The sequence below is a fragment of the Heterodontus francisci genome, chromosome 14 (genome assembly GCF_036365525.1).
Source record: "Heterodontus francisci isolate sHetFra1 chromosome 14, sHetFra1.hap1, whole genome shotgun sequence".
NCBI classification, from domain to species: Eukaryota; Metazoa; Chordata; class Chondrichthyes; order Heterodontiformes; family Heterodontidae; genus Heterodontus; species Heterodontus francisci.
The window spans coordinates 57,454,984-57,470,950 of NC_090384.1; the positions used below are offsets into that span (position 1 = coordinate 57,454,984).

Consider the following 15,967-nt stretch of genomic DNA (forward strand, 5'->3'; position numbering starts at 1 on the left):
CATTTGCTGATTTCCCCTTCTTATTGTAAAGCACTTTCAGACATTTCCCATCACAAAGAAATAAATGTTCTTGTTGTACTGTGACAGGCCTTTAATTGTTGTGCATGCCTATTTCAGAAAGGCAACTTAAGATAGTCAGTGATATTGATGCAGAAGCTGCATTGTGATTAAAACATGGATCTTACCCAATGGTTCAGTTTGTAAGGCCAGCATGCCACTGAGTCATACAGACCATGCCGGTCTAGATTTTTTCAGTTCTCTCTGCCCCTCTCTTGAACGGGCTGACACTTATTGTTATAAAATCACTCAGGTACTGGTGTATCGTGATACTCAACGTAGTGATTACTCTTTAGGGCTGAGACTAGACAGGTAATCACAGAAAATCCTGACCATATCCTAACCAAATATCCATTCATGCTTCTTTCCCAGTAGTTCACTGGACAGTGATTAGGAGCAGGATTTTTCCCCATCCCTTATTTGAGGCTAATTTTAACCTTCCCTCCTGCTACCCTAGCTGATATTGGTAAATTCAATACATGGAGCTTGTTTTGAATGGCTCCGTGACATATTAGCTGTGCAGTTGACAACTGAGTGAAAGCAGCTTCATTTTTGATTATGGTTTCCATTCGAAGATACTTGAAATAAGCTTTTTAGATCCTGTTGAAGAAGCTGTCGATTTAACAGATTGTCAGGATATTTTCAACTTTAAGCAGGACCGTCAATGAAGTGGAGGCCTTTTTCTTGCTATTAGTGAGAGGGAATGATAACTGAAAATAGAATTCTATCAGAACAATCTAAGCCCTCTGCAATTTTCCTCATAAGCGTAGCATATTATCTGCAGTGCTGGATACCATATATCTCAGGTAAAGACAAGTAAATACAGTTGACAAAGTTCAGTTTAAATTCATCTTCATTGGAAAATGTCACAAAAACATCCCTTCATCAAAAAAGGACATTTTATTTTAATATGGTATAAAAATTCCTATTACAGTGTGCATAATCAATGAGAAATGTGATGAAAAGGGGCTTTGCCTCACTGTATGGCTCTGATAATATCAGTATGTGATTTACTCAATAGAGTCAATGTTAAATACTTTTTCCAGGACAGTGGCACTGGTTCAGTTTTTCATTAAAATCAGACCTTTTATTGTTTGTTTAAAAGACATGAAAGGGCTACATAATAATGTCATATGTCACATAGAGTCAGTTTCTATATAACACACACTTAAGCAACTAGTTTTACAGTTTTCATCAATTTAATACATCTATTAACCTTGGTGACATTCAGCTGAAAAGGCCACGTTTATCAGATAACTTTCCATCACTCTGGGCAACCCAAAAATCTTTTGGAACTGTTTGCTGAACTTAACTCGACTACAGGAATCCCAGAGTATTTATTTTACTGCTTTTGTAGGAAGGGTCCGAAGTTTAGGTGTCTGAGAATGCTGTAGCAGAGATTAACAGACTCTGTCAATGGCAAAACACATCAGGTTGAGAAAAAAGACAAATAAAAAGCAAAAAATTGCAAGTGCTTGAATTTAAAACAAAAAACTAAAATGCTGGAAACATATAGCAGGCCAGTCAGTATCTGACTGTGGAGTGAACAAGTTAGTATTTCAGGTGTAGACCTTCATCAGAACTGAAAGAAAAAAGCAGGTGGACTTATTGCCCACTCCCTTATCGTACACGTGTGCACATGCAGCCACACATGCACAGATACACATGCTCATGCACATGGACATGCAAGCACACATAAACACACACAAACGCACATGTATGCACACATGCACACCTATAGAATGGCATACAATACCTCTCACTTCTTTAATCAGTAGTTAAATATAAGGGTTAGTTGGTAAATGCACAATGCTAAGTTAGCTGCACCATTTGGGGTGGAATTCACTTCAGTGTCTTTGAGTAGGGAGGAGAAAAATCAGCCAAGGCCTCCCCCTGCTGCTTTCTATTTAGTGATTCCTGCAAGAAAGAATACCTAGGTAGACCAGGTTGCTCTTGGTTGTGTTGCCCCACAGTTGAATAACCTACTGACTTTAACTATCAAGTCTCACACATGAAGAATGAGCACTCAAGCAAGGTCCTAGGGAACCATGTCCCAGCACATTTCTGTGATTTCAGGAAGTGAGGGGAGAAAAATGGGGGTAAATATCAAAAAATAAAGGAATATAGATTTCCATATTGCATGATGGATCAGAAAAAGCAAAATAATTGTTGCAAATTCAGTCGAAATTTATTCCAGAGCCTTGATAGCAAGTCTGTGAATGTAAACATCTGTCATTAGAATGGGAATAAATCAAACCAATATGTACTGTTCCATTGTGAATTCTAGGTGAAGGACAGTAAGGCTGTAAGTCCTAGCAAAAAAAAATACATATTAACAACTACATTTATATGGCAAAATGTCAACATAGACATTGCAGTGGGAGAAGAATAAATAAATAATATTGATAAGGGAAGGATAATGACATAAGAGAGGTGACGAAAAGCTTGTTTGAAAAAATGGGTTTTGAGAAAGTTTTTAAATGTGGAAAGTGGAGTGGCGAGATGGAGGGAGGGAGGTCCAGAGAGTGAAGCTGAGGAAGCTGATTGCTCTGCCACAGGTGGTGGCACCAATGGATTATGGGATGCACAAAAGGTTTGAATCAGAGGATTAAAGAGCCTGAGTAGTGGTGGGAGCTTGGGTTAGCACAAGGAGGGTAGGGTGTACTACTGATGAGGTTGTGGAAATAAAGTGGGCTGTGGCATTAGAGGGATTTGAGAACAAAGATGAAGATTTCAAAAACAGTAGCCCTGATTTTAACCTCTCCACTACCCCACCCCACGCCTGATGAGAACAGGGTCTATAGGTGGCTCAAATTGCTTGTCAGCACACTTTGTACAAGCATTCTAAGTTAAACTTAATGCTAATGTGTTGAAGAGGAAGCCAATGTAGGTTATTGAGGATTAAGTGATGGGTAGTTGGAACTTAGTGCAGTTACAGGCAGCTGAGCTTTGGATAAGTTGGAATTCATCACTGAACTCATTTCATCTCATTGCTGTTTGTGGGGCCTGACTGTGCACAACTTGGCTGTTACATTTCACATCATTACAGCTGTGACTATGTTTCAAAGGGAATTCTTTGGCTGTGAAGTGCTTTGGGACAGCTTGAGGACTTAATAGGCACCATACTCAATGCAAGTTCTTTTTTTCTCTTTCTTTCTTATGGAGGGTGGAGAATTGGAGGTCAGCAAGGAGGACGCTGGAGAAATCGAGTCTAGAGGTGACCAAAGCATGGCTAAGCTTCCCCACGGCAATGGCCTGAGGTAGGGGCAGAGAAATATAAGCAGACTCGATGAAGGATAGATAATGTAAGAAATGGTACTTAGATGATGCCAGGCTTGGATTTTTCTAAACTTGTCGATGGTAGAATGAAGGGAAGATTTAGCAAGGTTTCACTGTTCTGAGATCCTGAGAAAGAATGAGTTGGAGTAGGTGATAGCATGATGAACCTTTATTTGAATAGTGAGGCTGCAGGTAAGAGGAAGATGGAGTATTTGGAGCTTAGGAGGAACAATTTAACAAAGTTAGGAACAGTCCTAACCATAGCTGAATAAATAATAGAGAACAACAAGAAAGATTTTGAATGGAGAGAGAAGCTGGAGGTTAGAAATGAGAAAAGAATGAGACAAAAGATGGTAAGTATTTTCTAGAATCACTGTCTAGAAATACAAGAAGCACGCAGAGAGCTTCTCCAGATGTGGGCACAGTATTCATGCTTTCGACTGAACTGGGCTCGATAGTGAGGTTATAATTATTGAAGAGAACTAAAACTTATTGCATAACTGTCAATGTTTTTGTAAGAATATCTTGAATATTTGGACTTCTATATTCGAGTCACCAGAATAAAGGTTGATTGGAAACTTAGTAACACCTTCAGTAAAGCACAGTAATGCATTTGGAGAGTCAATATCCCACAGATTTACAATTTGTATTGCTATAGGAAAGTCAGTCAGTGCTAAGTAGAGCTATCCTTAGTTTAGTTATCTTTAGAGTTGATAAAAATGTGAAAGGGTCTGGAGGTTTCATCTTCTGCACTGGAGAGGGTAGGAGAAGGAGCCTATGTGCTAAAGAATGTTCCACCAAAGAACTGAAGAGCTAGTGAGTATAGAGAGGCATAAAACAATTTCTGTATATAAGTAGCAGGACAGAAGTTTGATCTTTCACATTCTAGGCATGTACATTAATGCTAATGAGGCCTTTTTCAGTCTAGATTAGAGAATGAATACAGCAACACCTGCCTCTCACAGGGAGGAGAGGGGGAGGGGAGAGGAAGAACCATTGACTGCCAGTTACAAAATGTCCCTGGAAGCAGTAGCTTCCCTTTTTGTTCAGTAGCTCTTTGCAAATCTTACGAGGAAGTGAGAGTAGTTTTGGTGACAAATGGAATCATACTGACTGTAATACAAGTTTAATGGAAGCAAATTCTTGATGTAACCAAGTATTTACTTGTGCATGAAATATAACTGGTCCTGGTATTCGGTGTCGTTTAGGGAATGAAGGCAGCAACACTTGCTCCTCACCAGTTCCTTTCTGTTTGTGTAAACTTACACTTGTTGACAGAGATAGAGAAGACCTGCTCTGAACAATGCAATCACTAATGGCTTCAAAAGAATGGATTAGGTGGCTCCTTCAGTAAGATTTCCTTCTCCCCACACTTCCTGGAGAGAAATGGTTAACCTCTCCCCAGCTCCCACCTCAGCAGTACAGCTAAGATTAGGAACTTGTTTGGAGAATCAAATTGGTGACCCCTCCCCCAATAATTCATAACCTTGTAGTAAAAGAATGCTTCGTAATCAATAGATTTTTATTTGAAAAAGTGACTTTTCGATTTTCAACAGACAAACCAAAGCATCATGTTCCCAAAAGCTATCTCACCAGTTAATTTCCCATATCCAACTACCCAGTTCACAGACACTCTTTCCTCCTACCATCTTTATAACTTATGCTGTGACTCCTCTTCTCCTTCCCCCTCTTCTCAATTCAACTAACACCTACCTCCCCCTCTAACCCAATTCAAGGTGACACAAAGTCTTACCTCCCATTCAACATAATATTTTTCATTTCTCACCCTTTCCCAATCCTCTCCCCTTTTCTCTCTCCTTCACTTCCCTTTACCTGTCCCTCTCACTTTCCTCTTCACATCTCTCATCCCCCTCCTTTAAACTTCATCTCTTTCCCCTGCCCTTTTACTTCCTCTCTTCCGTCTCCCATTGACATTGCTTCTAGCTACGTCCTACTGTTACCTGAAACTGATTTAACTGCTGCATATTATTTTGTAAGACCTTGGGTAGAAGCAGTTTTGAGGGGAAAGAGGCCTAGTCCATGCCAATATCTGTCCACGAATATGGACACAAAGACTGGACCTCCAAAACAATGACCATTCACGTCAAGTTTTGGACAGTTTTGTTTATGCATTTGGAGTTGATAAGTGCATTTTCCAATGTTGACAAAGCTATATTGACCAGGAAAGCCACAGGTTCAATGCTAATTTGTGCTCGGGCTAGCTGATCTCAATTAAGGTAATGGTAGACATACTATTAACCTGAGTGCCTCTGAGGTAGGGAAGGAAAATAATCAGCTAGGGGTTCTGCTCCTGATCGCTATCCATTGATTCATGGTAGGTAATGTAGAATTTGGGCATCAGGTGAGGGTAGGCTAATTTGCGATTTTACACCTCATGGTTGAATGTGCCAATGGCAATCAATGTCTGTGCTCACATACGATGAATAATCCTTTGGGTGAGGTATCGGAAGGCAGCTACCACCTGTCGAACTGCCCCCTTGCATGAATCAGCAAGTTCAGGAGAATTGGGAGGAAACAAAAAAAAAACAATCACTCAGAATGTTCATTGTGTGCAGTAATACCAGGCAAATACCAAAATTCAAGCTGATCCAGTTCGAATTCCAAACTCTATTGCTGAAATACAATCAGCAGCTTGTCTTTGGTACAAACACGGGCTTGTTTGGAGTCTTTTTATGAGCTCTCTGCTTAGTGACATCTTACCTGATGATTATCTCCTTCAGAAAACAGTAACTTGTAACACAGAGATGATCGCTACGTGGTAGTATTGGATCTTTAAATTCTCGATGTGCATCAGAGAAAATGCCAGTAATGTTGGTCTATGGCAGGCGCAACAACATAATTTGACATTTAAATGCTTATTAAAGCACTAAGCTCCTATATCAACTTTGGCCTACATGGTAAATCAAGGCTGGATCTCTCAGCTGGAAAGTGTAAATGATTCACTGAACCTGGGGATGACTTTTAAGGTCTCTAAGAGATAAATTAGTGCAAGTAAGCATGCTTAACCCTTTGGGAGTAAGTTTTCTTTCTTTCCTGCTCTCTATGTAAACAGGGACAATGATTTTATGAAACTTTTGTATCATAGTACGAGATAACCCTGTGAAAATAAGTATGACTATATTCTCTGAATAAACAGAATTAGTATTGTTAATTATGTGGAAATATATTATTAAGTTATATTGGCAATAAAAGAAGACCTTTAGTTATTACCACAACCCAAAATTAGGCCCAGGACCTGTAAGATAGCAGAACATTTGGTTCTTCTGTGAACTGAAATATGGGTTAGCCCATGATTGGATATGGCAGGAATCATGAGTGCTGAATCTATTGGTTCATCACACTGGATCACACTGTTTGGTTAGGCTTCCATTCAAGCTATTTTTAGTATGTGAAAGCTGGGGTGAGGGTGAGGGGGGTGGGAGGATGCGGTGGGGGGGGGGGGGTGAGGTGGTGGGGGGAATGAGAGCTGATGTAATAATAATATTGGTAAAAAAAAATAAGCCAATATAATTTCAATATCCAGCTTCTACTGGTTTGAATACCAGACATAATCAACTTAGAATCTGACCTTCACAGCCCAGTTATAACTTTGCCACTTATTAGGTATGAGCTCTAGGTGCTAGTGAATACGCTGGGGATTCAAAAAAAGGAGGAGGTTAAATATCATCTGTATCTATGAATTTACTTGAAACATTACTTATATCTTCCAGTTAACCAGAAAGGAAAATTCACTGAACCAAACATAATGCATTCCAATGTCTAGCAGCACCACAATTCTTTATGGATATATAGCAGCTGCATTATTTTATATGAAATCTATTGTGGCTGTGTTCTTCCCAGTAGAATACATAATGGTTGTGTTATGCCATATGAAATATTTAGTAGTTGTGGTATTATGTGGAATATAAAATGCATATTGGTGTGTTTAGATATAAAATATACAATGACAGCACTATTTTATATGGAATATATAGTTGCTGTGTTATTCTACAAAGAATACTTTTGTGGAATGTCATATTATTTTATATGGAATATATAGTGGCCATGTCACTTTTTGTTGAATATATATTAACAGCATTATTCCCAGTTGAATATGTTACCATTATGTTCTATCCAATAGTTATTATTGTCTCTTGTGGTCTTAGGTCTAGCTACAAATTGTTGTTGAATCCATTCATTCTATTCATACCATCACAATGACCACTGTTGTTGCAAGACTGCTACAGAAGGCAATGAAGAAATACAAATAGAATTCAAATGTAGGAATAATCCAATAATTAATAATTTAACCACTGAAATCTTCCACCTCGCCACCCCCACCCCCTCCACAGGCATCGAATTAATTTTTATTCTTTCATTGACTATTTCAGTAGGATAGTGTAAAGATACATATTTGTGAAAGGTACTGGACTTACGTTAAAGTAGGATACTGCACAGCAATTTGCTTCTGCAAGACGTACATGTTTTTTGAATCATAGAAACCTTGGTAGAGAAGGAGACTATCTAACATATTTCATCTCATCCCATTGAATCAAAATTCAAAACTTTTGAGGTGGGGGGTTGTGGGAAGATTGTTTTAGAGTCCTATTACCCTTTGTGTGAAGAAGTTCTTCCTTACTTTACTCCTGAATGAGCTGTCTCTAATTTTATGACTATGTCCCCTTGTTCTGGATTCCCCCATCAGAGGAAATAGTTTCTCTTTATCTATCCTATCAAAACCTTTTAGCATTTTTAACACCTTGATTAGATCATCTCTCAGTCTGACCCCAAGCACATAACTATGGGTTATTAAATCGTTTTACAGGAATAGTAGATCCTACACGAGTATCTACTCAAGCAGATTAGTGGAGATAGGTCTAGTTAAAGAAGTGAATGAATGTCCTATGTTCCTATGTAATCCCTTCCCATTCAACCAGAACCTTTTGTCTTATCCTGGTCTTTGTCAAGGTAGTTAACATCCCTCATTGTTACAGCTACTGCAAACATCGAAATCTCAATCTCAATTTGTTCCCCCATTATTGGATGGTCTATAGTGTATTCCCAAGGTGCAATCAGATTCCTTATTATTTCTTAACCCAGGGTGAGCACCACTGTCAATAAGAACTTTCCTTTCTATGGCTGTTATTTCGTACTTGAATAAAAACACAATCATTTTTCTCTTTTTGCTATCCTTTGTTAAGGCTACAGCATATCATGTTCCTCCATTATAATTAATGCCTCTCTGACTTTATTTCTAATGCTTTGCACATTTGCATATAAAAACACAACTTGACGCAATCATTCTTCTCAGTATCTTTCCTCTGCTTTTGTTCTTTAATCTTTCCTACACTATATTCTCTTAGCTTCTCTCGATCTGAACTAAGGTACATCTTTGAGCTTACTGTTTTAGTTTGGTTTGTTCCCTTACTACACTTATTCGTAACATTGCCCTCTGTGGCCTAAGGTAAATTTAAGAATCTTACCCCTTGAGTTTACTCATTTAAACTCACACCCACAGCTCCATCTATTCTTGGTGTCATCTCACTTCAATTCAGGTGGGGTCTGTCATTCTTTACAGCCATCTCCTGTTTCAAAATGTCTAATATCCCTTATATTTGAAACGCTCCTAACTACATCTTCTAAAAATCATTCAGCCTCCTGATTTTTTTTTTGTTTGTCCATTTGACTTAGCATGTAGCATTGGTAGCATTATTGAGATTTCAAGCTTTGAGCTTTCCTTTTATAGTTTTTTTTCCCTCATTCCTCGTATTCTCTGCTTAAGATCCCTTCTACAGTCCGACCACAATGTTAGTTTCCTCTTGAATCTGACCACAGAATGCTCACCTAGAACTCCCAATGTTTCTGACATCCTTCAGTCTGTTAAACATTTTAACTTTACTAGCTCTGAGTAAATCTTTCACAAACCTCTTTGAAAATTCTCTCAGCTGCCATATTGCTTTCTCATCCACTTCTTGCTTATGAAACAGTACATTCTCCCAAATATTCATTACCGACTGTATATATATATAAAATATGATTTAGTACTCATCGAAGACCATTATCTTAAAAAGTTAGAAAGTTACAAATTGGTTTTCTTGCATTCTCAATTTCTTAAGTGATAGATACTGATGGCTTCTACTCACAAAGTTTTAGAGTTAGTTGCATATGTTATTTGAAAGCTGTCAAACCATGTTAAACATGACTGCACAGCCAAAAGCCCAGGCGGCCCTGATTCAACATGTATCCATGTCTAGAATGCATGTTTATAAAGTTCCAGGGAGCATCCAATTCCCACTTCACTTATATCAGTAAGACTTAACTCACTCATTAATCTAAATTCTTTTGCAACTTTAATCTACATGTTTAATTAATCATAAAATGAGGCAGTAAGTAATTTCAGCAATGTGTGGCTTGTTATCAGATGCATTTAATCACTCCACTGTGAGCTCATTTGGAAACACCTGAAGATGTCTAGAGTGGTTTGAATAAGCATAAATTATTCTTTGTCAGTGTACTTCAGTCCACTAGCGAAGATAGCGTCAGCTCGGATTACACTTAATTCCACAAATATGCAGAATGCCCGCAAACAATAAATCTAATGTCATACATTTTTTTGTTTCTTTTAAAATTACCTTTTATTTCAGAAAGTTGTGGGTTCAATACACTATGGACTTAAGCTCATAATCCAGGTTGACACTTCAGTGCAGCACTGAGGGCGTGCTGCGTTGTTGAAGATGCTGTTTATTTAGATGAGACCTTAAACTGTGGCCTTTTTCTGAGATGTTAAATTGAAGCCCCCTGAGGCTTTACAAATGTGAGTTCTTTATTTTAATTGAATGCTTTGTTGGCTTGTTTCTTTGCCCCTCCAATTATCTCTCCTCCTTGCCTGAAGTTGATGACTGCTGGAGTACAGTTTCATGGACACTGGCTATTCTCTGGTACTTCACTTAATTCACTGTTCTTGTACAAACTACACAGGGGGCCATTGCAGCCTAGCCCTACCCAGTTCTTACCACAGCGTACCCATTCCAGCCACACTCACTGAATACTAGATGGAGAATTCTGCCTATTTCTAACACCCTACATCCTAGTCTAGGGCTCAGTGGACAATTGCACTGCCATTTTGGATGACATCAACCAATGCAGTACAGAGTAGGAATTGAACCTTAATTATACACCAGCCTTATCAACTGAACCATCAAAGAGTTTTATTTAAGTATTTTCTATTTTAGTCAGATTCAAATTCATGATTCATACAATGAACTGTTTTCAGGTTGATATTTATATCTATAAATAACTCGAATGTTCAGGACCAGAGGTGAGCTTGGGTCAGGGCAGGTGGAGTTGAACTGGACACAGTTCATTCATCTGTTATAAGTAATAAGGTGAAATAATCATAGGCTTCCAGGTAGCATCACTGCATTTCAATTTTTTTGTAGGTTTCAGTGTAGATATGAGAGGACCAGAAAATAAAAGCCTGAATTGTTCTTTTTAATGATTTTGGGTGTGCAGGGACCCTAGCCCCTATCCGTTACACCATATACCCTTTTCCATCAACGTAATGGTAAGTATAAAAGGTACAACCTAATAACTCTGCGATATGTCGAGCTCTACTAATAAAGGGGGAACGAGAAATGAATTTTGCTGGCTCAGATGCCTGCTGAAAACCTCAGGTGAGTCCGGCTATCAGGATTGAGGGAGCAAGCAGTGGCCAGCAGTTTAATGTGTGACCATTTCCTGCCAGCCCTATTGGAGTCTTAGTAGTCCGAGTTGTGCCTGAAAAATGTGTGCTATGTGGGCCAGTTTCTAGGCCACTATGTGTCTGTGCTATAGTCTCCCTATATAGCGAGTTCTGTATCACACTCGTTCTGCCACAAGTAACTGTTGAGAAAAGACCGGGTATAGTCAAGGAGGGTCACCACCACACTTTCTCTCACCCGTTAGTAGTAGGACACATGAGAGCCACTAATGGATACTTTGGAGCAATTTAGCCATGGTTTTGGTCATGCCTTGGTGTGTAAACCAGGAAAAAATCTTTTTTTTTACAGAAAAGCTGGCTTCTGCTTGAATCAGAAGAGGTTTCTATATTCTGGGACAGGAGCAGACTTTTGCTTAACAGAGTTTGAGCTGCCAGTAGTCAAATTGGTTAATGCTGTTGGGCAGCTTCCTTTGGCTGCATTTCCACTTACCACATTAGCCAGACTGATTCTTGTGTCGGTTTAAGCATTAATACATACAGATGTCTGGGGAAGTGGGAGGGGAGTGAGTTGTGGCTCAGAAATTAGAGTTTGCCTAATTTTCTTTTCTTGAAAATTAGCCACAATTTACTGTGTCTGTCCAGCGACCCGATAATTGCTGCATTACTAATCTAATACAGTGGTAGTTCCTTCCCCTTAAAAGAATGAATTAAGTAAAAATTTATTCCATGTTAATCATTTTGTTTTTATTCCTTCTGAATATCTAATACAACTGACATTTGAAATTTAAGAAAATGTCTTGTTAACATTTGTAAAAATGGGGCCAATAAATGATTATGAATCACAATTGAATAGTCTAATTACTTTTTAATTATGTCTTAAAGTATGTAAGAGATACCAATCAATTAGTTTCTGAATGGTTTGAGATATAAATGAAAGGTAATTTGTGATTCTTATTGCTGCCTTGCTTAGATTCTATCCCCCAGCACCACATCCCCCACAAACCCCACATTGTTTTTTATTTGTTCGGGGGATGTGGGCATCGCTGGCTATGTCAGCATTTATTGCCCATCCCTAATTGCCCTTGAGAAGGTGATGGTGAGCTGCCTTCTTAAACCACTGCAAACCTTGGGGTGTAGGTACACCTACAGTGCTATTAAGAAGGGAGTTCCAGGATTTTTACCCAGTGACAGTGAAGGAACGGTAATATAGTTCCAAGTCAGAATGGTATGTGGCTTGGAGGTGGTGGTGTTCCCAGGCATCTGCTGCCCTTGTGGTAGAGGTCGCGGGTTTGGAAGGTGCTGTCGAAGGAGCCTTGGTGAGTTGCTGCAATGCATCTTGTAGATGCTGCCAATATGCGTCAGTGGTGGTGGGAGTGAATGTTGAAGGTGGTGGATAGGGTGCCATTCATGTGGACTGCTTTATCCTGGATGGCGTCAAGCTTCTTGAGTGTTGTTGAAGCAGCACACATCCAGGCAAGTGGACAGTATTCCATCACACTCCTGATTTGTGCCTTGTAGATGGTGGACAGGCATTGGGGAGTGAGGAGTTGAGTTACATGCTGCAGAATTCCCTGCCTCTGACCTGCTTTTATAGCCACAGCATTTATGTGCTTAGTCCAGTTCAGTTTCTGGTCAATTGTCACCCCAAAGATGTTGATAGTGGGGCATTCAGCGATGGTAATGCCATTAAACGTCAAGGGTAGATGGTTAGATTCTCTCTTATTTGAGATGCTCATTGCCTGGCACTTGTGTGGCGTGAATGTTACTTGTCACTTATCAGTCCAAGCCTAGATGTTGTCCAGGTCTTGCTGTATATGGACAGTGCTTCAGTATCTGAGGAGTCGCAAATGGTGCTGAATGTTGTGCAATCATCAGCGAACATTCCCACTTCTGACTTTATGATGGAGGGAAGGTTGATGAAGCAGCTGAAGATGGTTGGATCTAGGACACTGCCCTGAGGAGCTCCTGCAGTGATGTCCTGGGACTGAGATGATTGACCTCCATCAACCATAACCATCTTCCTTTGTGATAGGTATGACTCTAAGCAGCGGAGAGTTTTCCCCCAATTCCCATTGACTCCAGTTTTACTAGCGCTCCTTGATGTCCTACTTGTTCAAATGCTGCCTTGATGTAAAGGGCAGTCACTCTCACCTCACCTCTGGAATTCAGCTCTTTTGTCTAAGGCTGTAATGAGATCAGGAACTGAGTGGCCCTGGCGGAACCGAAACTAAGCGTCAGTGAGCAGGTTATTGCTGAGCAAGTGCTGCTTGATAGCACTGTCGACGACTCCTTCCATCACTTTGCTGATGATCGGGAGTATACTGATAGGGTGGAAATTGGCTGTGTCGGATTTGTCCTGCTTTTGGTGCACAGGACATACCCAGGCAATTTTCCACATTGCTAGGTAGATGCCAGTGTTGGAGCTGTACTGGAACAGCTTGGCTAGGGGCATGGCTAGTTCTGGATCACGTCTTCAGTACTATTGCCAGAATGTTGTCAGGGCCCACAGCCTTTGCAGTATCTAGTGCCTTCAGCAATTTCTTGATATTACATGAAGTGAATCGAATTGGCTGAAGACTGGCATTTGTGATGCTGGGGACCTCGAGAGGAGGCCGAGATGGATCATCCACTCGACACTTCTGACTGAAGATGGATACAAATGCTTCAGCCTTGTCTTTTGCACTGATGTGCTGAGTTCACCCATCGTTGAGGATGGGGATATTTATGCAGACTCCACCTTCTGTTACTTGTTTAATTGTCTGCTGCCATTCATGACTGGATGTGCAGAACTGCTGAGCTTAGATCTGATCCATTGGTTTTTGGATAGCTTAGCTCTGTCTATCGCATGCTGCTTCCACTATTTGGCATGCAAGTAGTCCTGTGCTGTAGCTTCACCAGGCTGACACCTCATTTTAGGTATGCCTGGTGCTACTCCTGCACTCCTCATTGAACCAGGGTTGGTCCCCCGGCTTGATGGTCATGGATGCCCAGTTTTGAGTTGCTAGATCTGTTCGAAATCTATCCCATTTAGCACGGTGGTAGTGCCACACAACAAGATGGTGGGTACCCTCAGTGTGAAGACGGGACTTCGTCTCCACAAGGATAGTGCAGTGGTCATTGCTATTCGTACTGTCATGGACAGATGGATCTGCAACAGACAGATTGGAGAGAATGAGGTCAAGTATGTTTTCCCCTCTTGTTGGTTCCCTCACCACCTGCCACTGGCCCAGTCTAGCAGCTATGTCCTTTAGGATTCGGCCAGCTCAGTCAGTAGTGGTGCTACTGAGCCACTCTTGGCGATGGACATTGAAGTCCCCCACCCAGAGTACATTTTATGCCCTTGCTACCCTCAGTGCATCTTCCAATTGGTGTTCAACGTGGAGAAGCACTGATTCATCAGCCAAAGGGGGGGGGGGCAGTAGGTGGTAATCAGAAGGAGGTTTCCTTGCTCATGTTTGACCTGATGCCATGAGACTTCATGGAGTCCGAAATCAATGTTGAGGACACCCAGGGCAACTCCCTCTTGACTGTATACCACTGTGCCGCCACCTCTGCTGGGTCTATCCTGCCGGTGGGACAGCACATACCCAGGGATGGTGATGGTGGTGTCTGGGAAGTTGTCTGCAAGGTATAATCCTGTGAGTATGACTATGTCAGGCTGTTGCTTGACTAGTCTGTGGGACAGCTCTCCCAACTTTGGCACAAGCCCCCAGATGTTAGTAAGGAGGACTTTACAGGCTAGACAGGGCTAGGTTTGCCGTTGTCGTTTCCAGTGCCGAGGTCGATGCTGGATGGTCCATCTGGTTTCATTCCTTTTCTTAGATTTTGGAGCCGTTTCATACAATTGAGAGGCCTGCTAGGCCATTTCAGAGGGTATTTAAGAGTCAACCACATTTCTTTCCTGAAAGCACTCACTCCTGTTGGATATGATTCCACGGGCATCTGTAGTCTTCTGACTATCGTACTCATGGTCATTCTTCGCTGTGGGCCTAAACAGTGAATGGCAGTTAGCTGTTGGATCATGGCTGTTAGCTGTTGGATCATGGCTGTTAGCTGTTGCTGGTGGAGGGGCAGGGGAGTGATGAGGCTTCACAACTGAGTCTGATCCTGAGGTCCATACATGCACACTTTCCAATAGACTCACTGGAGAGTGATGAGAAATGGGCGCTTTGTCCGAAATATTTTCTCCTACTACTACTTGGCTATGATCAGCTAACCTAGTGCAGACCAAGGAATCTTCTGGTCTGTACGGTTTCAGAGCCTCATTGGGGAACATTTAGATGACTGTGGACCTTCAGATATCTGCAGTTGAGGTAGTTATGCAGAGGGCTTCAGAAAGTCTCACACACAAAGCAAACTTAATTGGATTATTTCCATTTTGATTACCTTTATGTCCAATGCTGGTTATGTTGGACCTAAACAGCTATATTCATCAAGGAATAATTGAGTTTGTGCCACAGCGAGTAAACTGTTAACAGATACATATTAGTCTGTAATTTGAATAGTTGATAAAAGGTGACTCTGCTGGATTGGATGCGGCAGGGGTGTGGGGGCTGACTACCTTTCTCTTTTGTCCCTGTGTGATGCAGTGTGTGGGGAACTGAGCAGATACTTTAGGATGCGAAACAATGGTGGCGTATCAGGCAACAAATGTACTTACTTTTTCTTCCCTGTTACATGTATCACTACAGAGTTCTGAAAGTCTGACTTGAACAGCCGTGTAACCAGCCTGAAAGCTAATAAGCTGGATGTCACTGCTGCATGACACCCCTCAGTCTCACATCTAACTGTACCTCTCAGCTGTCCAATGAGCGCTCCAGAGTCCAATTACCAGTGAAAGAATGCTAACTGTCCTGATTGGATTCTGTGGTATTATAAGTGGTGGAATTCCTTCCATGCGGAAAAAGTCACTGTATGAACAAAATGAGTAAA

The 15,967-nt window shown here is 40.8% G+C and overlaps 1 protein-coding gene across 14 annotated transcripts in view; it reads left to right on the forward strand.

The window, feature by feature from the left end:
- Nucleotides 1-15,967, forward strand: part of sox6 (SRY-box transcription factor 6) — a 720,990-nt gene that overhangs the window by 138,492 nt on the left and 566,531 nt on the right. For 2 of the 14 annotated variants that reach the window (XM_068046284.1, XM_068046287.1), the window contains exon 2: nucleotides 3,223-3,317. The exons of the other annotated variants lie outside the window; for them this stretch is intronic. In XM_068046284.1, the coding sequence (XP_067902385.1) occupies nucleotides 3,286-3,317 (32 nt within the window). In that variant the 5' untranslated portion in view covers nucleotides 3,223-3,285. The remainder of the gene's footprint in view (nucleotides 1-3,222; nucleotides 3,318-15,967) is intronic. 14 annotated transcript variants of the gene reach the window in all.